The sequence below is a fragment of the Fusarium musae genome, chromosome 6 (genome assembly GCF_019915245.1).
Source record: "Fusarium musae strain F31 chromosome 6, whole genome shotgun sequence".
NCBI lineage: Eukaryota > Fungi > Ascomycota > Sordariomycetes > Hypocreales > Nectriaceae > Fusarium > Fusarium musae.
Window position 1 is genome coordinate 2,100,241 of NC_058392.1, and position 26,658 is coordinate 2,126,898.

A 26,658-nucleotide genomic window follows, 5' to 3' on the forward strand; every position below is an offset into this window, starting at 1 on the left:
ACTTCTGCCAGTTTGATTTGATGGACATGAAAAAGAAGGGATGGCTCAACAGTTACGAGTTCAGACACTCGCTAGCAGCGCTAGGCTTTGATATGTCCAAGCCTGATTACTTCAGAGAACTACAGTCGTACGGCTCTGTTCCTCCCGAATGGCAAGATCCTCACAACTGTCCTGTCAACCGCCTCTATGTTTACCTCGACCAATTTCGATTATGCGCTGCCAAGTTACTAGCCAACCGCGACCCCAGACAAGAAGCGACAAAAGTGTTCAACATGTTTGATTACGACGGAGATGGTGTTATTTCCTTTGAGGACATGCGACGGCTAGCTTCCGATATCAAGGAAGAGAGGACCATGACAGACGAGGAAATCCAGAGCATGATTGAGCATCTGGACCACGAGGGTAAAGGCGGTGTAAACTTGGAAGAATTCATACAGATGATGGAGGAGGCTGGTTAAGCCCGACCATGGAAGTTCAAAGAATGGCACAATACCAACCTTGCCAGGACATGACAGTAAAAAAAGTTGGGTGCAAGTGGCATCGCTCGGGGTTTGCATATTATACACGTCTGTCGCGCATCGAGGTCGATATGTGGGTTTGCAACAGTGAATCTCCATCTTGAGCCGATAAGGTGCTTGTTGCAACAGATTGAGGTACATGGGTGTATCAGAATCGTCCTCGCGAGCACAGAATTGTCCCGAATACACCAGGCTTGGCTAGCCGAGTCAAGCCACACTGTCAAACAAAGAATGTTTCAGGCAGCGACCTTTCAAGCGGTTTGGGTATGTTGGTTAACTGCTGGGCGCATTAAGAGAAAACAGGAATGGCGTAAAATGGCTACAGCGGAGTCAATGGGTAGATTTCAATAACATCTAAGAATTGTTTTTTTTTTCGAATGCGCTAGATGCGCTGTCTAAAATCCCAGAATCCATCACAAAAGCTTTCCCATTCTCCCATCACAACTAAGCCACCCAAATATCAGACTCAACGATGGTCCAATAACATAATAATGTACCGAGAACAGGGGAATACCATCCTTCGCCTGCCCAAAAAACGGGAATCGGGTTCAAGCCGGGATATGAAGATGAACGTACAACAAAGAAAAGTCAGGGGTAATCAATCAATCCATCACACAACTAGCTAGTCACCGATATAAGGGCGTAAATTTCGATTTAGGAACTCAACTTAGAACTGGATCAAGTCGTGGTTCTGCTGTTGTTGCTGTGGTGCCTGCTGATGGGCGAAGGGATTGTTCGTCTGTCCATTCATGCCAGCGGGTCCAGTCGCAGCAGGCATCTGAGCGCCATAGTTGACTGTGGGCATACCCGTGAACTGCTGTCGAAGGAAGGGGTTGTTGCCAGTAGCCTCAGCGTTGATGCGGGCAACTCCTGCACCGGCACTGTTGACGAACGTGCCAGGGGCTGTGTGCTGGGCGGGAATGCGAAGGTTGCCTGTGTTACCAAAGGTGTCCATGCCGTCACCGCTCGCAAGCAGAGTGTTGAGTCGTGTCTCGTGCTCGTTCATCTCCTTTTGAGGAGCGGCGAATGATGGTTGCGACTGAGAGAAATTATTTTGTGACTGCAAGGGGAAGCTGTTCTGCTGCTGGAGCTGGGGCTGAGTCTGAGGTTGGTTGCCAAAGGAGTTGAGGCTCTTCTGTTCAGGAAGCGCACCAAGAGACGAAATTGGGTTTGGTCGGGCGGATTGAGGACGGCTGAACTGGGCGAAAGGGTTGTTGGAACCAGTGGGAGTTGGTTGCAATTGCTGCTGACTGTTGTTGGTTGCCCAGGGGTTATTGCTACCAGGCTGGAGAGTAGGTTCAGGAGAAGCAGGTGATGAGAACGACTGCTGTTGGGGCTGCTGCTGCTGTTGCAGGTAGGGATTGAAGCCTGTGGGCTGGGGTTGAAAACCTTGCTGGTTTTGCTGTTGTTGCTGACCATAGGGATCGAAGCCCATGCCTGTCTGCTGGCCATTGAAACCGGTGTTATAAGTTGGCTGGAAGCCAGGGGGTTGGGTCTGCTGGAATCCAGTATACGCGTTGTTCATGTAGCCAGTAGGCTGGGGTTGGTTCTGCTCAATAGGGTTGGCAAAGAAGTCCACAGGGTTTCCTTGCTGGTATCCTTGGTTGAAGCCAGTGTACTGTGGCTGGCTGGTTTGCTGCTGAGGAGTAGGATCGTCGTCGAAAAGAGAGGCAGCGTTGCTGTTCTCGAGTTCCCTGCGCCTTCGTTCTTCCTCTTCCTCGCTAAGCTTGATTGCTTTCGCCAAATCGTCATCGTCGTCTGGTCCGTTTTGTCTGCTTTCGCGCTTCTTCCTGTCTTCCTCCTCCTGGTACTTGCTTGCCTCCAGAGCTAGACGGTACTCAGCGTCTTCCTCTTCATTCATCTGTCTTCTCGGCTGCTGTCGTCGGGTTCCATGGTTCACAGGCTCAGCATGTTGAGGAGCAAACTCCTCAAGGCCAGTGACGCGCGACTTCCAGGATCTTCGGTCGCTTCGCTCGGCCCGCAGCCTTTCTTCGTCTAAAATGAGTGAAGTCAACTCCTTGGCAGCAACTCGGACTAGATGGGTGTCAGTGGCAGCTTTCAACAGCACATATACGAACACTGACCGTTTTGTCCGACATCGCGGCCATCTTCGTCAACATATTGGAACTCTCGCAGAGTCTTGATGATATAAATACTCTGTCGAGCCCATGTAACGACGAGTTCTGAACCCTCGTGAAGACAATAATCCAGAACCTTGAGGGCTTTGAGTACGTGACGCCAATTCTTTCCCTTGTCGTTGAGACGCTTATCGATCATATCCATAATTTCGTAGAACTCGGTGGATCTAATCGCGTCATGCCAAGTCAGTACTTCTCATCGTACACAAGGTAGTTGAGCAATGCGCAGGGTATTACATACGTGTTGTATGTCATTTGAGCAATCTCGCTCATTTGAGTGCCTGTCGGGCCCCATGGGTCATTGCTGGTAGCTACATGTCACTGTCAGCGGCGATGTTCCAGCGACGGAATCGAGAACGCAGGGAGTTCTAACCTTCTCGGACCTTGACCTGGGCGCTAGAGTAACCCTTGGTCACATTTTTGACGCTTCGCATTACCTTGGACATGATGGGCGATTTGTGATGTTGACTGTATAATTTCTTTGGTGAATCGGATGCGATGTGAGCGCCAATGGGTCGGCCGAGGTAGGATCTCCCGGTGTGATTCGATGAAGCTCGGAAAAAGGATTGGCCTGATAAAACTTTACAAGCGACAACCTCTGCGACACAAATCCGACACGCGCCCAGTGAGACGGAGTCCACGGAAGTAGTGCAGGGAGGGGGGTTTGAGGGGGTTGAGCAAGCTCCTAGGATCACGAGATATCCGCTCCGGTATCCGTAATTGCGTAGCCTTTGCGACAAGTCCCAGCCAAAAGAACAAGAATCAGTCGCCGTTTGTCTGAGAGTTGGCGATCAAGAGGAGGACGATCGTCTGTGGAGGGTGGTTGGAGGACGACACAGAATCGTGTAGTGATTAGGTTAGGTCTGGATTTCAAGAGGTCGGGGAGACCGATCGGACACGACGTTATAAGATGAGGAGCGAGTGGGAGGGAGGCGAAGTGACAAAGTTTGGAGGCGGCGAATTCAAAATTGAGGAGAGTTCTGATTCTGCCGTTTAGGAGTAGAGCACAGTAAGGTATATAGCGACTAGAGGGACAAAATTGCACTGCTCTTCGCGCGACTCGCAGAGCTGTAGAGGGAAAAAGAGTGAGTGCAGGACAGGATGATGAATGAATTGGCGCTCTCTGTCATGCGGGATTGGGAGCGGCGAGCATGGAACCAAGGCCTAACTAAGGTACTACCTACCTATGTAAGACGGGCATGGCATGGCACATTGTGGCTCTGCAGGCTGATTACGTATCCATTTTCACTTGCCAGCTCAGATGAGCCTGTACAAGCTGTGCCAAGATTTGCGGGGTTTCTTGGGGTTTGCGTGTGCGTATCTGAGTTGATGATGTTGAAACTTTGCGTGTATACACTTTGGAGCTTCTTTTTATTCCACATCGAGGCAATATCCCCCAAATTTGCTCTTCTGTTGATGACTCTCCAACATTACCAGCAACTTGGTCAATTGTGGCTGAAATTTGGCTGACACAGCAAGAAAACGCCGATCCTTGAGATATGGTGCCAAAATAAACCTTTCAAATAGCCCCCTAATCTTAGGCTGGTTTTACCTCACTATTTTTATCTCTCAGGGTCAAGGTCCTGAGTTTTCTTTCTTCTCCTTGGGGGTCAAGGTCCGTGGATTAGCGTGCGCTCCGAATCATATGTATTCGAGTATTCTCCTGGAATCACTTGATAGCATTCATGTCTGGTTTGGAGTATCTCAAGTCAGTGGAGGTCCCTGAAGTATAAGTACAGGTACCTATGATTAGCAAGCTTCCGCGAGACTTCACGTACTCTGGGCTCCACTGTCAACGTCTCCGGAGTGGAGGCTTTCTTTATTGGATTTAGATCCATCGTCTTGTTTATAGTGATATAATTGACATATGTCCGTGATCACTTGTAAGGTCATGCCTCACGTCATAAGTGCCGCTATTATGAAGAAGCATCACTGACGAAGGTTCTGCCGAGTGTTCTCCAGCAAATGTATCAAGGTTCAGTAATTAATACCCTGGCTCCGATGAACAGAACCTATCATAGAGTCTGTAGTTAGCAATACCGTTGCCGATGCCAACCCCTTCATGTTCAGGTACAAGCGGCTCAAAGGTAAATAGTCGGGTACGGGCTCCCAAGAGCTTCAGGGCTAGCGGCAGACACCGGGCATCCGGGTATGTTATCATCAGTAATTATTAGTTTGACTACCTCTCTGTTCATTCATAACGTAAGGAGGAAACTCATGATGGCCTAGGATGGTTTGGGATTTTGTGTAGGTAGCTATTAGTTAGTATGGTTGAAACTGTTCGCAAGACATTATATAAACTGTCAAGAATATTATACCATAGACTTGCCCAAAACAGCAATCACAGAAAAAAGTATCGCATCGTCGGAGAAGAATCGGAGACGTTGGGGCCTCATGGATCGGTTGCTTGCCGTCTCACCGAGCATCAAGGGGCCCCTCCCCCGGGTCTCATCTCTACAACCCCACGGATACAAGGCGCTTGTTTAGAACAAAAGGTTCCGTCCATTCGGCATCGACCTAATTCTCGCCGTCTGTCACAGTGGAGGTGATTTTAGGTGAGGTTACGGAATCTTATCACTTAACCATAGGTACATGTAGGTAGCGCGATAAGATCCATACCCGTCCTACAGAGACGCACCACCAAAGAAATTCCCTCCACTCCCCGGCCCGGTCTTCGCTCGGTGGTCGCCATCTTCCCTTCCGTTGACTACCTCAGCTTAGCTTTCTCTCTTAGGTTCTTGTCAACTTGCGACAACTCTCCGCTCAACTTCTTTTTTTTTTCTTCTGGTCTTCCCTCATCTTTGTTTAGTCGCCTGTACAGTCGTCACAATGTCCAACCCTAACGACAAGCCCCTCCCCTTCGTCTACCAGTTCGCCGCAGGTACGCCAGTTCAGCTCATTCAACTCTACCATTCTCCAGATCCAATGGCTAACGTTTCATATTTTAGGCGCCATTGCCGGCGTTTCGGAGGTACGCTCGCGCCAGTTCGACTCGTCTGAGGGCCATTGCTAATTTTGTACCGGTTGTAGATTCTGGTAATGTATGACAGCATTTGTCGCGTGCTCGAGACATTTTAGCTAACCCAGTCCCAGGTACCCTCTCGATGTTGTCAAGACCCGAGTGTATGACGAACCATGCGTGCGCATTTCGAAATAATAGCCTAGCTGCTGACTTGATGACCAGCCAATTGCAAACTGGTTCCGGTGCTACTGCTGAGTACAATGGCATGCTTGACTGTTTCCGAAAGATCATCAAGCAGGAGGGGTACGGTATCTGCGCTCGCCACTCTCTTGCGCCCACAACTAACGACATGCACCAGTTTCTCACGACTCTACCGCGGTATTTCCGCTCCCATCCTCATGGAGGCTCCCAAGCGTGCTACCAAGTTCGCTGCCAACGATGAATGGGGCAAGGTTTACCGAAAGATGTTTGGCGTCGATAAGATGAACCAGCAGCTTTCCATCCTCACCGGTGCCTCTGCCGGTGCTACCGAGGCTTTCGTCGTCGTTCCCTTCGAGCTCGTCAAGATTCGTCTCCAGGACAAGGCTTCCGCTGGAAAGTATAACGGCATGGTCGATTGTGTCGTCAAGACTGTCAAGAACGAGGGTCCCCTTACTCTTTACCAAGGCCTTGAGAGTACTATGTGGCGTCACATCCTCTGGAACGCTGGTTACTTCGGCTGCATCTTCCAGGTCCGACAACTTCTCCCCAAAGCTGAGACCAAGAGGGCTCAGATCACCAACGATCTCATCTCTGGTGCCATTGGTGGTACCATTGGAACTGTTCTTAACACTCCCCTGGACGTTGTCAAGAGTCGAATTCAGAACACCCCCAAGGTCCCTGGTCAGGTTCCCAAGTACAACTGGGCCTTCCCTGCCGTAGGAACCGTTTTCAAGGAGGAGGGTTTCGGTGCTCTCTACAAGGGTTTCTTGCCCAAGGTGAATAGTCATCCCCAAAGTGAGAGGGTGGTCAACTAACAAGCATTCAGGTTCTCCGTTTGGGTCCCGGAGGTGGTATCCTCTTGGTCGTGTTCACAACTGTCATGGATACGTTCCGCAGCTGGCACTACCCTGCCAATGCTGAGCTTAAGAACTGAGTCAGCAAATGAGCATGGGTTAAAGGAACACTAAAACAGATAGCCGCAGTTGGTGTGTGATAAAAGAAATGAGCGGGTTTGGTCTGCCAAATGCTTATATAAACACAGGTAAAAAGAAATATAAAATGGCAAGATAAGATATCAAAGACTTCTCGAAGCTGAACAGAATGTTCCTAACTTAATTCAAGTCTACATATGACCGGCTTTTCTTCTCTCATCTCGAGGCTGCATTGATTTAAGTTGTGGTGTTGAATTCTTACTTTCCTACCTTGGAGAAGTTGTTCTCTTACATCATGGTATATCATCTGAAGGGCACTACAACACCTCTGCCTCTCCCCACTACAAAACTCCCTCTCACTTCTCTATTCCTTTTAATTACCTATTGCATTTCTTCCTTCCTTTCTTTCTTTCTTGAACTTCAGGTAAACAACTTCAATATCTCCTTCTCTTCTTCATCCACAACTTCAACTTCCTTCTGCCACGCCGTAACTTCGACGGTGCACTTCAAAATCTCAAGCTTCCCTCTTCTAAACTCTTCTAATACTCTTCATATTCTCTGAAGCCTTCCGTTACGGTGATTCACCCACCCTTGCAGTCTTATCTATAAAAGGCTACTCTTCCTCCTTCAGTCCTCATCTTCATCTCTTCACCTCTTCTTCACAACCTTCAGTTCCCTCTCTTCCCTACTCTCAAGTTATATCAATACGATCTCCCCTTTTACTCCGTCCTGTAGTCTACACTTCATTAATATGTCAGACGGGAGCTCGAGTGGCTCCGATGCGGAGTTTATTGACCTGACAGAGGACGATAATTCTCATCCAGACATTGATGGGCATCATAATGATGCCCCTGACCAAGAGGATATCTTGATTGGACTAGATGTACATGGGGAGCCGATCTCGCACATCATATACCGGCCTAGTAGCCCTATGGACACCGACAGCGAAGAGGAAAACAGTGACAATGGCCAACAAACTCCTGAAGCCGAGGGAAGCCTCTTCTTCAGTGACGACGACGACGGTGAAATCAGCAATGGTGGTGATGGCGGTGACGGTGGACATAGAGGACCCCCATCCCCACCATCGCCCGTTGACCCAGGTAGCGAATCTGACGAGTCAGAAGATGCCGACAATCATCATGACGATGATGAGGATGACGACGACGACACCGACGATCAAAGTCAGGCAAACCACCATAACCAAGGGGCTCCTACCGGAGGAAGTCCTGGTGGCGATGATTCTGGCGATGACAGTTCAGACGATGAAGCAGATCCAAATGACGAAGATGTCGACAATCATCCCATCAATCGTGACGATGAAGAAGGCAACGTGGAGCACGGACATAAGAACCCGAACGCTGATTTACCTCAGGTCCTAGAAGAAGAAAGTATCGAATCGCCAGAATGGAATGGACAATGTCTCAACACATGTCATCCCCTTTGGGATAGGGTTGCTCGCGAATTTGCAAATTATCGAAACCGATTCCTCAAAAAGAGAGAAGAGTTGAGAGAATGCAAGAAGGGCAACAGGAAACGGGTCACTGACCGGAATCGTGAAATCAGGAGCCTAAAAGAGCTTGTGGGCATAATGGAAGAAGCAGTAAGAGAGTTCTATGCTGCCAATGAAGTAAACATTCAGCAGAATATAAGACTTGTTTCGGAGAACGAGGAACTCCGACGTCTTGTGCCCCCAGTAGAATTGGTCGATTTCCCCGACCCTATTCAGCTGAACAATGAGGATATGGAGGCATCTCTGCCCGAGGAGAAGCTGGAGAGACTGCCGCCAGAAGTCCGAAGGTATTTTCGTGAGTGGCGGGGCGCACCAGCGAAAGCCCGAAAGACAGAACGTGTATGTACTTATCACTATGAGGAGGCTTTAGTCTTCAGAATTGCTAACAATTAATAGTTATGGCCATCTGCTTACACGTATTGGATCACTCATGGTCGTCATCGTGACTATGAGAATTGGGGACAGATTCACAAGCTCGCTTGCCAGGAAGAGAATATGCCTTCAGTTTTCGGCAAGTCCACGCCACTCAGGACACACCCTTACCTCACTCTGTGTGCACCGCCCCTCCAAGAGGAAGAGAGGGTTATCACAGGAGAGGGTGAAGTTTGTACTCCTGAGCCATATTGCCGACGCGAATGCCCACAAACCCAAGAAGATACCGGCCCGTTCAACTTCGACATTCTTCCAACCAAAGATCGACAGAAGATAATCACCAAAATCCTTCGGTATGCTCTTGTTTTTGATGGGAATATCATTCACGCTATCTCTCGTTTGGACCCATTCTTCGAGCCAGCCTCCCCTAACCGGAACTGCAACGGTAAAATATCGCTATTGCATCGCTTCCACATTGGGCGACAGAGAGTTTCTCTCACATTTGGAACAATTCATCCTCAGAAACTCCTTGCCCCTCTTCTGGTATGCAAGGAGTGGAACATGATAGGTGGGAGCCTGTTCTATGGAGCAAACACATTCGCTTTCTCTTCTATCGGCGAGTAGGGTCGCTTTGCGAACAGAATCGGATGCAAACTCCAACATTTGCAGTATATCGAGCTGTTATGGATGGGCTCACAGAAGCTCACGTACATGATTGACCAAAAGGGCAAGTACGTATCTCGACGAACTCATGATCTCGCCTATCTGCCCGAGGCCTGTCGACTAAAGACAGTTGCTATTCATCTGCCCGAGTCCTCCAGGCAGTATATGCGACGTAAGCATGAGCCGCCTCAGATCGTTCGGTTCTTGGCACAAAAGACGAGAAATCAGCCTAACTTCCGCCGCTTCCGCGCGTTGCGTACGTTACAGGGTGTTGATTATCTATACTGCCTTCGTGGAGTTCGGGAAATGACCTTCTTCGACTATGACGAATCGCGACGACAGCCCCCGAAAATGCCAGTTCGTGACTGGACTTTTGTCCGTGATATCAATGAGTCTGTACGCAGGGAAAAGTCTGCAAATGATGAACACTTCTCCCAGCTTCGGTACCTAGCTCCATTGTTGATCCAGCCTTCCGTCGAACTCGCTAGGCAGCTTGAGGAAATCGTCAACCCAGCGCCTCAGCGAATGGGTCTCTTGTCACCACCTCCTGATATGTACCCCCAGCTGCAGGCCGCCTTGGATCAGACTGATAGCTCTGAGAATGAATCCGATGGCGATGCCAGCGACGGAAATTCTGATGAAGAGATGGGGGGAGACACTGACGATGATGGCAGTGACGGTGATGACGATGATGATGGTGGCAGCGGCGGTAGTGATAGCGGCGCAGATGCCCGCTTCTATCATCAACTTCTTGCTGCAGATGACTACCGCCGTGAGCGAGATGATAGCCCGGCCGATGAGCTGGTAGCAGGAAGGTCCGATACCTTATCTGATAATCGGTCTGATCCCGAGTCTGAACAAGAACAGAAGAAAGAGGTATGGTCAGATAATGGGCAAACCATCGACTTAATGAGCGACGATGAGGACGATGACGGGTCCCAGTATGGAAGAGACCGGTCTACCTCTCTGTTCGTTCGGAGCCCCCCACGAGAACATCGACCTGAGTTCACCACCAAGGTTGAAACGCCGTCTCCTCCCAGGGCAACCCCTCCAGTTCTCGCTGACCAGGCTGAAATAACGCCGGCGAGGGAGGCCAGCGCTGACAGTAGCTTGTTTGTGAGCCCTACCCCCTATGAGGTTCTGAACCCTCAAGCAGGAGATCGTGAATCGCCAATTGACCTCACTGAACCTATGGAGATGCCATTCTCTTCTCCTGCTCCGTCTTCATGCTTGAGCTCGAGCAGCTGTTCTTCAGGTTCCAAGCGAGAATGGAGTTTTATCAGCGTGGATGATGATGACGAGAATGATGGCGATGATGAGGACGAAGGCTTCCGAGTCTTGGGAAGTGTTCCCAAGCGGCCACGCCGCCCTGACGGTGATGGTGACGATGACGGTGCTGAAATGATGGACCTAGAGGAGGAGTCTCTGGAGGAGCAGCCTCAAGAGGAGTTTGTCATGACTTAGATTTTGCTATTTGCGGGCTAAAGGAGGCACAGAATCTCGGGAATCATTTGCTTTTGAAATGGGAGAGATCATTGGAACTGAGGTAAGGTTACCATGATATGTTTTGGCAGCGGAGTTAAGTTCAAGGTCCGGGCGGGGGGAGGAGACATATTCGGAAATCGAGACGCAAAGTAGGTACCCAGATTGACACTATACGTATCTCATATTGAGAGGATAGTTTTCCCTCACAGATAATTGCTAATAAATACCCCAAAATTGCCTCAAAACGTGGCTTGCAAGGCTTATATAACCGCGAAAATTTCTACAGGGTAAAGATGCGAGTATCATGACTTGAATAGATGCATGTTGTCCGCAACTTATCTAATCGCTGCATGATGCGGCCTGGTAGGGTCCTTGGAGAACGTGACGTAAATGCTTCCTACAAATCTCGAAAGCGACAAATGAGAAACTCCAATTAGAAGCATGTGGTGAAGCGCAAGACTAAGTTTCAGAGCTTCAGAGTTGCACACCTTGGAAAAGAGATCCGTTATTGGTTCAACCTCAGTCCGCAATTCATGGAGGGGAGTTTCTGGATGGCGGGGTAGGTTCTCCATCGATGGATACAACGGTGACAGAAAAGAGGGAATACGTTTGTGACTTTTATATAAGATATCATCACAGAATACTATTATAATAGTAGGAGATTTGGTACATAATAGCAATACTGGTAAGGTATAACACCTTGAGAAATGGGATCATCTTCTAATTGACAATGGATGCTTAGAACTTATAAGAATCAAGTATCAGGCTTTCGCTATTACGGGGTCTCTTTTGACGCCCCGTCTCCCCTAGCTGCTAACCAGGGTTGCGATTGGGGCACGTTTTTGGGGCACCATGCTGAATGCACTTGCTGACGCGCACAATTGGCTGGCGGGGCCCCTCGCTATCGAATCTCAAGGTCATTAATGGCATCGCCTCTTGACCATCCCGATCTGACAAATCCCATTCCTTTCATCTTCTGAATAAAGAAAAGTGTCCCTGCATCTGTTACGCTACAGAAGACAACTCTCAACAAAAATTGCCCTTCATCCGAAGACCCAAAACGACCAGTGCCCCTTTACGCTCTCCCTATTAACCGGTCGAACACGCGCTGGGTGGCAACCTACCTACACCAATCACAAGCAACCGTCGCAATCTTTGCGCCAGCAACCTCAACTTCTGCGCAACTTTACCTGGGCTTGTCATCCTCCCAAGCTCTCCTGCGCTTCAAATTGCACCTTTAAACAGGCCGTGACCCAACGAGCGTCACAGCGAGGTGCCTTTCGCGCCCAGGAGAGTTCTCTCGCCCCCTGCCCATGAGTCACTTATTGTGGAAATCCTACTGGGAAAACGATGTCGACCGGTTTCGGCGTCTGCTGGCCCCAACCAGCTACAATGCCCAGTCGTTATCGAAGAGCCCTGCAATAGGGGGAACTGGCGCACTCTTCGGTGGAAGCTCTGGTCTTCCAGGGACTTCCCCACGACCGGCGAATAAGCAGCGACGAGTTTCTGGCCATCCGCAGACACCTGGGAAATCGAAGGACGGCAATACACATCTTGGACGAACCGAAGTCAACAGCCGCGACCATGCTGGATTGACAGTTCTACTTCGCGCTGCCTCATCGACCGACCCGAACGCCCACCAGTTTGTCCAGGCTCTTATCGAACACCCTGCCATAGATCTCTACGTCCAAGACCCCGAGAGTGGTTGGAATGCCCTCCATCGATCCTTATACGCTGGAAATGTTTCGATTGCGCGACTGTTGTTGGAAAAGGAACGGGTGGACTTGACGAGCCATAATCTGAACGCCGTTCATAAAGTCGGACTCCTGATCAAGACGAAAGACCACGAGGGAAACAGTCCTTTTGACGTCTACAACTCGACGATCGCCGCAAGGTCTCTGAAGAGCCTGGAAAATGGGAGCAATTCTGATAGTGACGCTGATAGCGTCGATAGTGGAGGTGATGGTTTACATCAGTAGGTGGTTTGGGAAACAGACGGACCTTTGGCTGATTCTTGCTACAGTATGGTAAAAACCTCGCACGGATTGCGGAGCTCGATTGATGGTGATGAACTCTTTGTTTTTGGCAGCAACAAGAACGTTTCTCTTGGAGTAGGCGATGAGGACGATCGCCAGTATCCTGATCGCATTCATTTGTCCAGGCCCGAGCTACTCGTGCATCGATTATACCACTCACACTTGGACGAGCAGGATGAGGAAGCCCCTTCTTCGTTGAAACTGAATGAGATTCCGACCCTGGTTCGGAACCGGCCGCTCGTTATCCAAGACGTCTCCATGTCCAAACTGCATAGTGCTATTCTGACAACCGACCCGGTCTCAAACCTGTATGTCTGTGGTGTTGGCCGTGGAGGCCGACTTGGTTTGGGAGATGAAAACACACAGTTCAGATTCGTACCTGTTGAAGGCCCATTCATTGACAAAAAGATACACCAAGTGGCACTTGGGCAGAACCATACCATGGCCGTTGTCGATAATGGAGAACTCTGGACCTGGGGCCTGAATTCTGCTTCACAGCTGGGATATGCTCTGCCTCCACCGATGAAGGCAGACGAAGAACCCATGAGCCTTACTCCTCGCCAGGTCTTTGGATCTATCAAGAAAGAAATTGTCCTAGGGGTTGCTGCGTCTGCAAACCATTCTGTTGCCCATACGGGAAACTCACTATTTACCTGGGGTCGTAATGTCGGGCAACTGGCTCTAATGGACGCTGATTCGAGGTCACTCGATATTCAGCATACCCCCAGAAAAGTCGCCGCTTCTCTTCTCGCCGCCCCCATCGAGATGGTATCAGCCATTGACAAAGCCACCATTTGTCTGCTTTCCAACCATACTGTCTGGGTCTTCAGTCACTATGGGTATAATTTGGTCAAGTTCCCATTTCCCGATGTCTTCGCGAACAACATCTCCATGACACGATATGAATCAGGCGGTCGAAGGGAGATTGACCATATCACAGCGGGTGGCGAGACAATAGCTGCTGTGACTGCCCGCGGTGATCTCTTCACATTTCATTTGAACGACAATGGGGATCAAAGCCAGTCTGCTGCGTCAACTACGAATCCAGTCAAGATCAAGAATGCCCTGACACAGCCACAGTGTATCTGGGACTCTCGCAAAGACGGAGTCGCATCTGTCGGAGTTGGGGAACATGGATCGGTCATCATCTGCACAGAATCAGGGGCTGTATGGAATCGTGTAAAGCGTACAAAGGGCAAACTAACTGGATTTTCTGGATCAAGTGGCACGAAGCGCAAAGACTTCAAATTTCAGCGAGTGCCATACATCACCAACTGTGTTGCTGTCAGAAGCTCCATTTTTGGCGCCTTTGCGGCTATCAGAAAGGATAGCAAAGTCATGGCGGAAGAGATTGAGATTGAAGAGCAATCTCTTCGCGACGATATTGGTTCTCTACTCTGTCTAAACGATTTTGAAACCCCGCAACACCACCTCGAAGCAAAAGGCTCTCGGAAAACATGGGAAGCTGCCATTATCAGAGAGAAACGAGATCCTGTTCCCTACGAAATCCTTCGGTCAGCCGACATCGAAACAGACTTGGGTCGCTGGCTGGAAACCAACTCTTTCCGATACGATGAAATGAACATGGCAATCTGTTCCTCCTCTTTTCCTGATATCAAAATTCCCGTCCACAGTTGGGCTCTTGCTGGCAGAAGCCCGGTGTTACGGCATGCACTATCAGAGTTACGCGAGCATGGATCAGTATTCAGCACGGACTCTTTCGGCCTCGAGGTCGTGGATGACAAGGCCCTATTGACGTTGTTCGAAGTCGACATTTACACTGTTCTGAATGTTGTTGTCCATGCCTACCAGGACAGATTCGTTCCAGTATGGAAATACACGCGCGAAGCACCTCCACTTGCGTTCCGTTTCCGGCAAGTTAGGACAGAGCTGATGAAAGTTGCAACAAATCTTGCCCTTCCAAAACTGGAGGCGGCAGTTCGACTACAGACCGGCGTGGAAGAGTCCCTAGACGGCGATTTCAGACAAGCAATCCTCGATCCTTCTTTCTTTGATGACGGCGATATTATCATTGAGTTGGATGGAGACGACGTCATGGCCCATAGCCAGCTATTGTGTCAAAGATGCCCTTTCTTTGAGGCATTGTTCAACGGGCGGTCTCAAGGCCAGTGGCTCGCTGGACGCCGCGATGGCATGGATTCTGCGGAAAAGATCAGGGTGGACCTCAGTCACATCGACCCTGAAACATTCAAATACGTCATGTCCTTTATCTATGCAGATATCGGACAGGAGCTCTTTGATACTGTCTCAGTGTCTAATTTGGATGAGCTTTCGGAGCTAGTGCTTGACGTGATGAGTGCTGCAAATGAGCTGATGCTTGATAGATTGTCCCAAGTCTGTCAAGGTCTCATTGGTAAGTTTGTGACAACAAGAAACATATCGAACTTGCTCAACGAGATAAGCCCTTGCTCCGTTACGGAGTTCAAGGACACTGGTCTTGAATACATCTGTCTTCAACTGGAATCCATGCTCGAGAACCACCTTCTTGACGATTTGGATGAAGACCTTTTGCTGGAGCTTGATGGAGTGGTCCGAGACAATCAACTTGCCCGGTTCCCATTTGTACGGAGCGGGAGAGCAGAGCTACTACTTCATGGAAGTCATCCCGAGCTGGCTGCTGATATCGACGAGGAGCGTCAGGCCAGGATCAAAGAGATGGCCTACAAGGCATCTCAGCGGGATGACGAGAAGAAATTATCATCATCCTTTAAGGCTCGAATGGGAAGTCTAGATGAAGGCAGTCCGCTCCAAACTCCAGAGACAACTCGACGCAAGTCCAGAGGTGGGCGGAATGAGCCTTTCAGTCCCAGTCTTCGGCCTAAACAGTCGCAAGCAGATATGATCTTTGATATGGAGGATGAAGATGGGTCTTTATCTGCTAAACCACGATCGCCCCTGAATGAAGCTGTAAATCTTCGTTCGCCTCCGGAGCTAGACGACATGCCGCAGCTTCCCAAAGCATGGCGGGAATCAAAGGGCAAGGAACTAGCAGGCTCTGCGCTCAGCCCAGTTCCTCATGCATTTTCCATGTCCCCCGAGTCTCAGCCATCCGAACGGGGTAGCATAAAAACGCCAGGCGGTAGAATGTCAAAGCCCGGTGCTCCCTGGTCAGCGTCAAAATTAGCCACTTCGAAGTTGGATCTAAAAGATATCATGTCTGAGGCGTCTACGTCTGCTTTGACTGCGGGGCTCCAAGCGCAGAGAAAGCAAGATGCTGCAGCAAACAAGCCACAGACCAAAGTATCGCAAAAAGAACGGAAGAGGCAGCTTCAGGCATTGGCAGCAGCAGAAGCAGCAGCGAAGGACGAATCGACGAACCACGTACCTTGGGAGAGTGTTCCAGAAGGAGGGCGGCCAGCGCCTTGGAAGGCAGCAAGTCCAGCACCCAAGACGTCGCTGAAAGAGGCCATGTCCGCGGAAACCAACATGCCGAAGGGGGTATCTGCTAACGTAAAACCTCTTGTCGCTTCAGAAACGCGAGCAAGGACGGCGACACGGCGTACTGCGTCACCCGACACAAGGTTCCCGGGTCAGGGTCGAACCAACAGCTCCCCCGCAATTGTTGCAGGACCCTCGACAGAGCAGCAGCCTAAGAAGCCGTTGGTACCACACTCCAAGTCGTACATTACACCGGCACCAAAAGCGGAGCCCACGCTCGGATTCAGCATGGCTGATATCATTGGCCAGCAGAAGCGCGAGCAGGAGGCTGTCAAGGAAGCGGTTGCGAAGCGTTCGCTACAAGAGATTCAGCAAGAGCAAGCGTTCCAGGAGTGGTGGGACCAAGAGAGCAGAAGGACACAAGAGGAAGAGGCCAGGCGAAAGCAGAAAGAAGGCCGAGAGAAGGACAAGGATAACAAGGCAACTAAAAGGGGTGGTCGACGAGGACGAGGTGGTAAGGCCACAGGCACCGGTGAAGCGGCTACAAACAGCGGGCAAAGCGGCGTAAACGGAAGTAGAGGCGGAGGCACTACCGGCTCAAGCAAAACAAACACTCGGGGATCGGGAGGCGGACAAGGTGGAGGTGGAGTCGGTGGTGGCCGGGGCAGGGGAGGCAAGGGACGTGGCAATAAGTCCCAGGCTGCATGATGAATACGGCAGTGGGAGTCTTGACCTTGAGGAGCATAGGACTCAAAGGGACATTGGGCACACGGTATACGGTATAGAGTGGATGGATGGTCGGTGGACTTGTTTCGTTGTACTTATTCACTTGATCTTCTTGGCTGGAATTGCTAAGAACAACGTACATATGACCCTCTCCAGCTTTGAATAGAGGAATTGTAGACATGTTGATAAACTGTGAAACATGTTAGTTGGGTGATGTGCTTCAGCAGGGTACATGGCGATAACCTTGAGAAGCAACTCGACGAATTGGGCCTTTTTCTTCTTCTTTCTTTTTCTGTATTACGTGATAATATGCTATGTAACTCCATCAAGGTGAGTCTCCAATTCGCCATGAGTGACTCTCAAGGTTACCGTGAGAGTGCGTGCACCCACAAAGGGAGAGAACAGTCATTTATTATTATCGAGCTCGGGCGGACATGTGGAGATCGTCCGATGAAAGGCGTGAAACGTTCCGGATCTACAAAGCTAGACTGCATAGAGAAGGCTACAGATACTACATACCAGAGTCAGAATCAGAAGCATTACGATAACGAAGAGTAGCATTGCGGCCAAGCAAGTAACGCCTCTCAGCTTGAAGATAAGCCCTTCGGCTTATCTCGTTCGTGGAAAAGACTCGGGGAGAGGAGCGGAGTGTCATGAGTTAACATCCCATCTATGACTGGTGCTTAGATGTGACAACCACCATGAGCCAACCAGAAGAGACGAACGGTGTTATGAGGGATGTTTCTGCCTGGTTTATGGCAGAAGTTCTGGAATGACAGTGAATTAAACAGGGGCAATGCATTGCATATGTTGTTTCCTTTGAAGGCCCTTGAATAGCGTGATAGCTGTGCTGTAGGACTTATCCATGGAAACTCTGGGCTTGGAGTACCTAGGGTAACCTTATGCCAGACAGGCCGGGCAAATGAATGGAGGTGGGTTTCCATGGAGGCGCTTAAAGCCCCCGGGATTATCGAAATCATCCACTAAAATGCACTGACTGAGATCCCCTGTTGGGTACGATCCGAGCCCCCCCCCCCCCCCCCCCCCCCCCCCCCCCCCCCCCCCCCCCCAATTCAGTGAGGGGAGGGCCAGAGGGCTCCATGTTTGAGGTGCCCACTACCGGTGTTTTGATTGAGGTCCATGCATGGGCCGATGCATTGATATGAATATGGACGGATCGTTATCTTGTCCTGTACAAGAGGTCACAAGACATGAGCGAGATAGATTAGATTAGAAAACTCGCTCATTGTTAGTAGGTTGAAGATGAACAAGACAAGTTGCGGCAAATCTAACATTTTATTTATTTTATTATTCTCATTTGGTGTTGATCAACTAACTTAACTAAGAGCTGACTCGACTCAGGCGCAAGACGTACGTGCCCATGAGCCCTGTGACTGTGACGTGAGGCTCTAGCCGATGACGACAACCCATTATTATCCAATCCAGTCCCTGTCGCCCATCCCATCACGAGGTCGTTGGTGGTGACCTCTTCCGTCTCCGTCTCTATCTGTTTACTAAGTTAGTACCTAAACGTTATTACCTTTTCCCTCTCATCCCATCGCCGTTGGAATTTCAAAAACACAACCAAACTTGCTTCTATTTCAGAGTTGGGCCAGCTGCAGCAACCCGCGACCTATCGTCTTGTTTAATCTCTATTCGTGGACACAAACAAGTACCTTACCTTGCCTTGCCTTACACAAAGCAAACCGCGGTACCTGTACCATCTCTGCGCTCTGTTAGTGCGACCGGATTGGCCTATACTGTACAGTGTTAGACCCTCTTCTCTCACACCTCACTTCAGACCTATTACAACGACAACGACCCTGGACGGATTGTGTTTGACTGCCTGCATAGCTCTGCATCTAGCATCTGCATCTCACCGACCGACAGCAAGGAGTTACCTGGACTTGGACTTGGACCTGAACCTGAACCTGAACCTGGACCCAAGCTTTCTGCCTTTTGCTTTTCTTTCTTCCTTTTTTTATTACACTTTTGCCTACACTTCTACCTCCACACTCCCCCGACCCCAAGCACCGCCGACTGCCGATCCATCTCAAATTCCCCGTCCTCCGTTCTCCCTTATGGACCTGAACTGCCTGCCTCGAACGATATGAACCATGGATGAGCAGGTCTTGTGGCCGATCAAGATCCCTTTACGTTCGTGATCAATTCATCCATCAACCAACAATTACGACCCGTACCCTCTTCTTTGCGCAAACGACACGATACGATATACGATAACCGATAACAATGCATCAACAACCCCGTGGCCCAGCCCGGGTGTCATCCCCAGGTGCAACGCACCATCCATCCATTCCATCTCGATCCAACAGCACCAGAGATGCTGCATTGGGCTCCCGGCCTCGAGCCGGCTCCAATGTTGCTGGTAGAGACACACCCAGCTCACCAACTATTGGAGATGTGCCGACACTGGCGCCTCCAGCCGATTCGATCAGGAAGCTTGATCAAATAGTCCAGGTATTAATGGCTGGGATACATGAATACGTTGGTCAAGTCCCGTTGCTAACAATTACTCTCCCATGCAGAACTTCTATGCAAAGGCAGCCGTACTCGTCCTCGACTCACGCATCAAATCCAAGCCAGCGCGCGGGGCCAACGGTGGACGGAAACCCAACAAATGGGTAGGTTTGCAGCCTGTTTGCACACTCAGTCGCTAATCTTCCGGTAGTTCCAAATCGAGACGGATGAGATTGATGACTTTCGAGATGAGCTCAAGATCTGGAAGACTTGCGGTAGCTTCGATAACCCCCCTCCTCCAATGGTTATCGAGGTCTATCTGGATACTTCTCGATTAAAAGACAGCCAGAGTCTAGTCATCGTTGATGAGGCTGGAAAGAGATGGGATGTGATGGAACAGCTGAACTCATCTGGTTCCTCTACCGACAGCTCATCCGGCGCATCCCGGAGAAACAATGAGGTTATCATTGAGAGGTGGCGAGTCGAGCTCAAGTACTCAGGCGTAATACCCACGGACTTTGGCCCGATCCTACCCACCATCTACAAGAAGGCCATTGTCTTCTTCCGGTCTCTTTTCATCACCACTCGCCTTCTTCCAGCATGGAAGTTTGCCAGCCAGGGTCCTGCCAAGAACTCACACCCAGCGCTTATTCCACGATGCCGAGTACGTTTATCTCAGTCTGATCGCTCACGTAATGATCAGCTGCGTCTGCCCATTGATGGCAGACCAGACCCCGTGACGGAGTACATGTTTGGCGATTTAGAGGTGCCTGTTGGACGACTAAGCACTACTGTCACCTATCGCAATGATTGCAACTTCCGCGTGGATGACTCTGAGGCTCTACTGAGTTCTCGTTTCATGGGAGTGGACGAGAACTTTTTCCGACCTTCCATTCCACCGCTGAATGACCACTCAAGAGCGCAGACGACGGAGGCAGGGTCGCTGCGTGACAACCGCTCCCGTCCAAACTTGAGTGATATGCAGCAGGCATATGGAAGTCTTTCCACGTTCCACACCAATGTCCCAATGGGGACCAGCCCGATCTCGGCTCTGAGATCGGTGCGACCACCAGGCTCCGATACAAGCTCACCCCCAGAGTCTCTGCCAGCACAGATTGGTGTGGGTGGTCCAAGCTCTTTGCCCGTACGCCAAAGTGCCACACGACCCCCTCTGCGAACGACCGAGGGCTCAAGCCGACGTCCTTCGGTATCTTTTCAGCCTTTCAAGGCGGGCTCGCTCTCGGGCTCGCCTGTCCCGAGGCAGATTGATCCCGAGCCGGCTTCTCCTCAGACGTCGGCTCGTCCAGGTATTCCTTCCCTTAAGCAAGCAGGAAACCGAACATCTCTTACTGCTGGTATGCCAGCTTCCCTACGCGGTGGTCCTCCTCCTCCGGCATCTACAGACCCTGCTGTCGCCAGCTCCCCGCGACCAGCATCGACTAGTCGCTACAGTAGCAGCTTCACACATCGCCGTGGTCGTCTATCCTTTGGAGGAGCCAGCAGAGCTGGCGATGACGAACAGGGCAGTAGTGGCAGGCAGAGTTTGGCCTCATCGGTGGCACAACCAGGATCTGACCTCCTGGATGAGATTGCAGGAACCAGCTCAGACTCGCTCCAGAACGACCATAAACATCTCTCAGACTTCATCAGCGCACTGGACAGTAAAAAGACCCTGAAGAGCTTTGGTCCCTCAAAGAAAGGTGAATCAGCAACTAACAAGACTGTGGCGCAACTATCGCGCTTCCATCAGATGAAGGACTCTAATAACGCGCTCACGGATTCGATGACATCGTCTGTACAAATGCAGAGGTCGTCGAGCTCATCCAGTCGACAATTGACGAGTGTGCCTGGGATGACTGCACCAGCTTCTGTGTCTGCTTCGTCGTCTCCTGGGAAGCCACTGTCCCCTCATACACCCCACACGCCAGCAATCCCTTCAAGATTGAGCGAGAACTCGATTATTGATTACACTGGCCAAGGACGAATTACTTCGCGTCAGGGGCGAACATCTGATAACAACCCTGCACCAGGAACGATCAGGGAGAATACGATTACACAAGATGGAACGACAGCCATCGACATTCCCTTGTCCCCTCGGCTGGCCACGTATGAGCGAAGGGCGAGCTCTGTTGCACTCCACAATCGGTCGATGGCGGATGAAGATGAGCCGGACTCTGCCTTTGCGCACCGATCTATCAGCTTAGGTGCTGATGATAGAGAGCCACCTACTCTAAGCATCTTGTTAGGTAGGCAGATGCAGCTCGAGGGAGGGTCAACTCAAAGGGGATCGGATGAACTCAAACCAGCAGCTGAAATCGAGACCTCTGACACGCCAGGGCTGATGCAGCGCGGTCTGTCAGAAGAGAACCCTCCTGAGGGACTGATACCGACGGCAGCGTCTAGCTCACCTTTTGGTAGAAGGCGATATATGGGTATGGCTTCACATAAGCAGACACCGCCGCACTCATCCCGTGGAAGCTTTACTGGATCTATCACCAGGCAGGTTCGGGGTGACGATGACTCGATTAACGAGGAGCCTCTGGTCTTTGACCTGTCAGAAATGGATCCGCAGGGCCGGCGAAGCATCGAAGAGGCCCGTAGCGGCACCCATGGGGCAACAAATGCTACATCAGACAAGGGAGGGTATGAAAGCCGTGGTGCTTCAAGACGGGGTTGGTGAGAATGACATAACTGAATATGGATTTTGGACACAAATTACATACAACATCGACTAACAGTAAAGTAAGAGCGACGACACACCAGCTTGATTGGAGTCATGAGTTATGTTTCAAGGCAGTGGAGTAGCAGGCAGGATGGCGCATTGGATGCGTGATACAGTAGATTGCCAGGTTATTTATTATTTATTTATGTATGTATGTATGTATGTATGGACGGATGGATGGATGGAAGCGGCGTATATGGACTCGTATACATTATTCATAGGTTGATACGATTCAAAGCAGCGTCGACTGTAGCGTTAGCAAGCGGCATCCTTCTCATAAGGCGGGCTACCGAATATTATTTACATTATGTATGGGATATATATGCCAAGGTTACCTATGTTTGCTCTTGGTGTGAAGCGTGGCTGTTTGTGACTCCGATGATACCCAATCTGAGGACCACGCCACCTAAGGACGTCATCAAAGGGATAAGGGAGGGGGACGCGCAACTTGTCACGAAGTTGACGATGAGTAGGTGCTAGAATAAATTAAAGGCTCCGCAACAAAAGTAATTGTTTCGTGAAAAACGGATAGAAGCAGCATATTTCGTATTAGGTTTTGCGGGTGAAGCGTAAGCAGCATGATTCAGCCCATTAAGCGCCCTGATTAGATGCATGGCAGATCTCGATAGAAGCTCGCCGATGTCAGACTGTCAATGATACTTCTCCGTACGGATAGTAAAAATGGAATCAAGCCTGATCGACTATACCCAAGTTGGCTGTGAACTTAGGTATAGGTAGTACTAATGTAGGTGAAATACTCCTGGATCAAGTTTGGTGTGGCGCACTCGTGGTCCTCAAGCCACATTGACCAGGGAGCTTGTCCTTCTGGGGAGGTAGCTCAGCCCCGCTATGTACTTGCTTCGGTTCGCTCGCCGCTCGTTCGTCATCAGAGCGAGCCAAAGGTAAGCGAAGCTGGAAGCCTGTTCTGTTTAAACACTTGCTACCTACAAACTCTTTAAGTTACTTTATTTACTAGGCACCTCCTTATTACCTACCTTAGGCAAGGTAGTTCGTTTTGTTCCTCACACTCGACCCATTCACTATATTCTCGTCCTCAAGACAACACCAAACGCCTACGACGCTTTCTCAACTTACCACCCTCTGTCTGAGAGTAATAAGTGACGTGCCTGTGTGGAGAGTGCGACCGCCGACGACGTAACCCAGGGTCTTGGTACGGGACCTTCATCTCGCATCGTTATCACTAGCCTTCTTCTTCCACCACCAAACAGCAACATCGTCGCTTTCGTCGAGACTCTTCTTCTATATACGGTGGATATCCGCATTACATATCCAAGGCTCTCGGCCGACGAATTCATCCCCGCGCCTCTCTCGTATTCACTCCATCCCCGCCAATAACTGATACCCCGAGTCAAATCACCAACCACCATGTTCCGAGCCTCAGCAGCAGGCCCTTATGATGAGGTCGTCAGTATGTAGCGCCCCGCTCTATTCGGGTCGGACAAGAGAATCCCAACAACTTGCTCTCGTCTCGATCTGCGCTTTCTTGCGACTAACACGGATTTAGCCAAGGCCACCGACGAGAACCTCACGTCTGAGGATTGGGGCGCCATTATCGAGGTCTGTGACAAAGTAGGCAACGACCCAAATGGCCCCAAGGAAGCTGTCCAAAGCATCATCAGGCGCCTTGCGCATCGCAACGCCAATGTCCAGCTCTACACTCTTGAGGTATGTTGAATACCACGCCGTCTTGTGAAGCCTTGTTTTACTAACTCAATCAGCTTGCGCATGCCCTCGCCCAAAACTGTGGGAAGAATATACACCGCGAACTTTCTAGCCGTGCCTTTACAGATGCCCTCCTCCGTCTCACCAACGACCGCAATACCCACACACAAGTCAAGTCTAAAATCATTGAGCATATGAAGAGCTGGTCCGAGATGTTCAGCAGCGATCCTGAACTGGGCATCATGAGCGATGCCTACAACCGTGCCACACGAAGCAACCCGAACATTCAGCCCCCAAGTGCTCCTCAAAAGCAGGGCCTTACCGAGCTCGATCGCCAGAAGGAAGAGGATGAATTGCAGATGGCCCTCAAGTTGAGTCTGCAGGAGGAGGAGCGCAAGAAGACTGCTGCAAGCAGTCCAGGCGCACAAGCCGGTCCTAGTGGCCAGACAGAGAGCCCAGCTCCTGCTGCGCCGGCTGGAACTACAGCGGCCACGGTGAGCCGGGTACGCGCGCTCTTCGACTTCGCTCCTTCTGAGCCCGGAGAGCTGGAATTCAAGAAAGGCGATGTTATTGCTGTTCTCGAGAGCGTATACAAGGACTGGTGGCGAGGCTCTCTCAGGGGCAAGACTGGCATCTTCCCGCTCAACTATGTCGAAAAGCTTACCGATCCCACACCGGATGAGTTACAGCGCGAGGCTCAGATGGAGGCCGAGGTGTTCGCTGAGATCAAGAACGTTGAGAAGCTCCTCACATTGTTGAGCACTTCCAACACAGCGCCCCGAGAGGAAGATAACGAGGAGATTTCCGTAAGCACCCAGTATGATGCAAAGTGTTTTCAGTATGCTAACAGGTCCTGCAGAAGCTTTACCACCAGACTCTTGCGATTCGACCCAAGCTTATCAAGCTGATCGAGAAGTACTCTCAGAAGAAGGGTTAGCATTGAACGCCCCCAAGACTGGATATGATGCTAATATCCATCTCTCAGATGACTTTACACAGCTGAACGAAAAGTTTATCAAAGCTAGAAGGGACTACGAGGCTCTGTTGGAGTCTTCTATGGCCCATCCTCCTCAGCACAGCTACCAGCAATACGCAATGCGACCGGGTCCCGGTCAGGGCTATCCTCAAGCTGGCGGATATCCTCCTCAGGGAGCAGCTCCTCAGGACCCCTCGAGATATTATACTCCTGGCCCACAAGGTATGATAGCCCTTTGCCCTTGCAATGAAGGGCCTCTTTCTGACTCTTTAACAGAGCAACCTCCTTATCAAGCATCGTCTCCTCCCCCTAACTTCCAGAATCAACCTCAAGGTCAACCGGCACCTTTCTATGTAGCAGGAGCTGAAGTGCCCGCTGGTTCGCAGCCCTACCCTACCCGGACCGAGTCTCCTTCCAATGGTAAACAGCCAGCCCCTATCAATACTTCAACACCAGGCCCCAACTTCAATCCTTACAACCAATCTCAGAGCAACAACCCTTACACGCAAGCGCCTACAGGAGGACGACCTGGTAGCACATACGGAGCCCAAGAGTTGGCTACATCTGTCTACGATTCCCCTATAGCGACCAACAACCCACACCAGCCGACCTCGGCTGCCACATTTTCAAGCTCGGTGTATTCTCCTGAGGAGCCCAACGAGAACGCCAGCGCAGCACCTCCTGGTCCTTATGCATCGCATCAGCAGCAACCTCAACAATACCAGAGCTACAACCCTTCTCAAGTCCCTCCCATGCCCACAGGGTCAGCTCCCCCTCCTCCTCAGAGTGTCATGACACCTCCCCCTCTGAACCCTGGGAATGCCGGCGGATATGATGCTCGTCATGGTCTGCCCAGTCAAGGTGGTGCTGGTGGTCAGACTCAATACAAGCCTTATGTGCCACCCGGAGATGGTCCTTCAGCACCTGCACCCGACAATTACTATCAAAGCGGGGGAGTCTACTAAGGATTTGGTGATTTGGGGAGATAGTCGACTGTTGCTATAGCTTCAATACATTCCTGGCACGTACATAACGCGGGGACTTTTCGTTTTAGTGGTCCTGGTTTTTGCCCGGGTTGACCTTTCCTGGGCTCATGTTGATTTGGTACATTGAAGTTTCTGGTTTTTATACTTATGACTTGCCATGTCTATTTGATACGAATTGTCTTGTAGTCGCTATCCGTAGTCAGATAAGTTTTGCGTATTGCAACGCTATAGATGACAAGGCTTGGCTAGGGGGGGTTCATGTGTATTAAAAAAGACCAAGTCAAAGTAAACTTTGAACTAGCTGAATGTCTCCTACTCTGTCTGTACATACTGTAGTTCGTGATACTAATATTCAAATATTCTGGATCGGAAGATGTATCCGTATTTGTTAGTAGTCTCCCTCTCGCAAGCCAGTAACGGACTCGTTTCGTTTCACAACCTGAAACCTCGACCGTCTCGCCCCTGTAACACCCTAACTTTTTGCCGCCTCCCATTCCGTTTTCCTGTCTGTCTCCCTTTTTCCCTCCCGTCCTCTTTTGTTCTTCCCTTGAGCACGTTAAAAAATATACATATTAATTCTTTGCACTACCTACGCATTCTCTTTCTCTTCTCCCCTGTCTACCTAGTTAATTTTTGTCGTTTCAGCTGGTTCTGTAACTTCAAGTGCCACTCTCTTCTGATCGCTCAATATCACACCACCATTTTCTATACATTCATACACATACATATACATATCCATCATCACCATCAACAACATGAAGACTACAGTCTTTGTCACGCTTCTCTCGGCGGCTGCTTCGCTCGTCAGCGCCGGCATCGTCGTCACGCCTGTTTTCTTTAACCAGATCGTTGAGAAACTCTCTGGCGATTG

General features: G+C 50.3%; 7 protein-coding genes across 7 annotated transcripts; 6 read left to right on the forward strand and 1 right to left on the reverse strand.

Moving 5' to 3' along the window:
* Positions 1-20: 20 nt before the first annotated feature.
* On the forward strand, positions 21-458 carry J7337_008503 (uncharacterized protein; the record flags this gene model as incomplete). The annotated part of the gene is made up of 1 exon (XM_044826120.1): positions 21-458. The coding sequence occupies one exon, from the start codon at positions 21-23 to the stop codon at positions 456-458; it is 438 nt and encodes a 145-aa protein (XP_044679037.1).
* A 727-nt stretch (positions 459-1,185) lies between these two features.
* J7337_008504 (uncharacterized protein) lies at positions 1,186-3,102 on the reverse strand (the record flags this gene model as incomplete). The annotated part of the gene is made up of 4 exons (XM_044826121.1): positions 1,186-2,552; positions 2,603-2,823; positions 2,898-2,967; positions 3,030-3,102. The coding sequence occupies 4 exons, from the start codon at positions 3,100-3,102 to the stop codon at positions 1,186-1,188; spliced, it is 1,731 nt and encodes a 576-aa protein (XP_044679038.1).
* Positions 3,103-5,485: 2,383 nt separating this feature from the next.
* Positions 5,486-6,753, forward strand: J7337_008505 (uncharacterized protein; the record flags this gene model as incomplete). The annotated part of the gene is made up of 4 exons (XM_044826122.1): positions 5,486-5,537; positions 5,822-5,921; positions 5,977-6,595; positions 6,646-6,753. The coding sequence occupies 4 exons, from the start codon at positions 5,486-5,488 to the stop codon at positions 6,751-6,753; spliced, it is 879 nt and encodes a 292-aa protein (XP_044679039.1).
* A 749-nt stretch (positions 6,754-7,502) lies between these two features.
* J7337_008506 (uncharacterized protein) lies at positions 7,503-10,760 on the forward strand (the record flags this gene model as incomplete). The annotated part of the gene is made up of 3 exons (XM_044826123.1): positions 7,503-8,600; positions 8,658-9,176; positions 9,303-10,760. The coding sequence occupies 3 exons, from the start codon at positions 7,503-7,505 to the stop codon at positions 10,758-10,760; spliced, it is 3,075 nt and encodes a 1,024-aa protein (XP_044679040.1).
* Positions 10,761-12,094: 1,334 nt separating this feature from the next.
* Positions 12,095-16,924, forward strand: J7337_008507 (uncharacterized protein; the record flags this gene model as incomplete). Its single annotated transcript, XM_044826124.1, has 2 exons — positions 12,095-12,756; positions 12,805-16,924. 2 exons carry the CDS (start codon positions 12,095-12,097, stop codon positions 16,922-16,924), a joined length of 4,782 nt encoding a protein of 1,593 aa, XP_044679041.1.
* Positions 16,925-19,192: 2,268 nt separating this feature from the next.
* Positions 19,193-22,100, forward strand: ATG13 (autophagy protein 13; the record flags this gene model as incomplete). The annotated part of the gene is made up of 3 exons (XM_044826125.1): positions 19,193-19,420; positions 19,489-19,584; positions 19,632-22,100. 3 exons carry the CDS (start codon positions 19,193-19,195, stop codon positions 22,098-22,100), a joined length of 2,793 nt encoding a protein of 930 aa, XP_044679042.1.
* A 1,428-nt stretch (positions 22,101-23,528) lies between these two features.
* On the forward strand, positions 23,529-25,766 carry J7337_008509 (uncharacterized protein; the record flags this gene model as incomplete). The annotated part of the gene is made up of 6 exons (XM_044826126.1): positions 23,529-23,571; positions 23,668-23,828; positions 23,882-24,631; positions 24,685-24,757; positions 24,811-25,023; positions 25,078-25,766. The coding sequence occupies 6 exons, from the start codon at positions 23,529-23,531 to the stop codon at positions 25,764-25,766; spliced, it is 1,929 nt and encodes a 642-aa protein (XP_044679043.1).
* Positions 25,767-26,658: the final 892 nt, after the last annotated feature.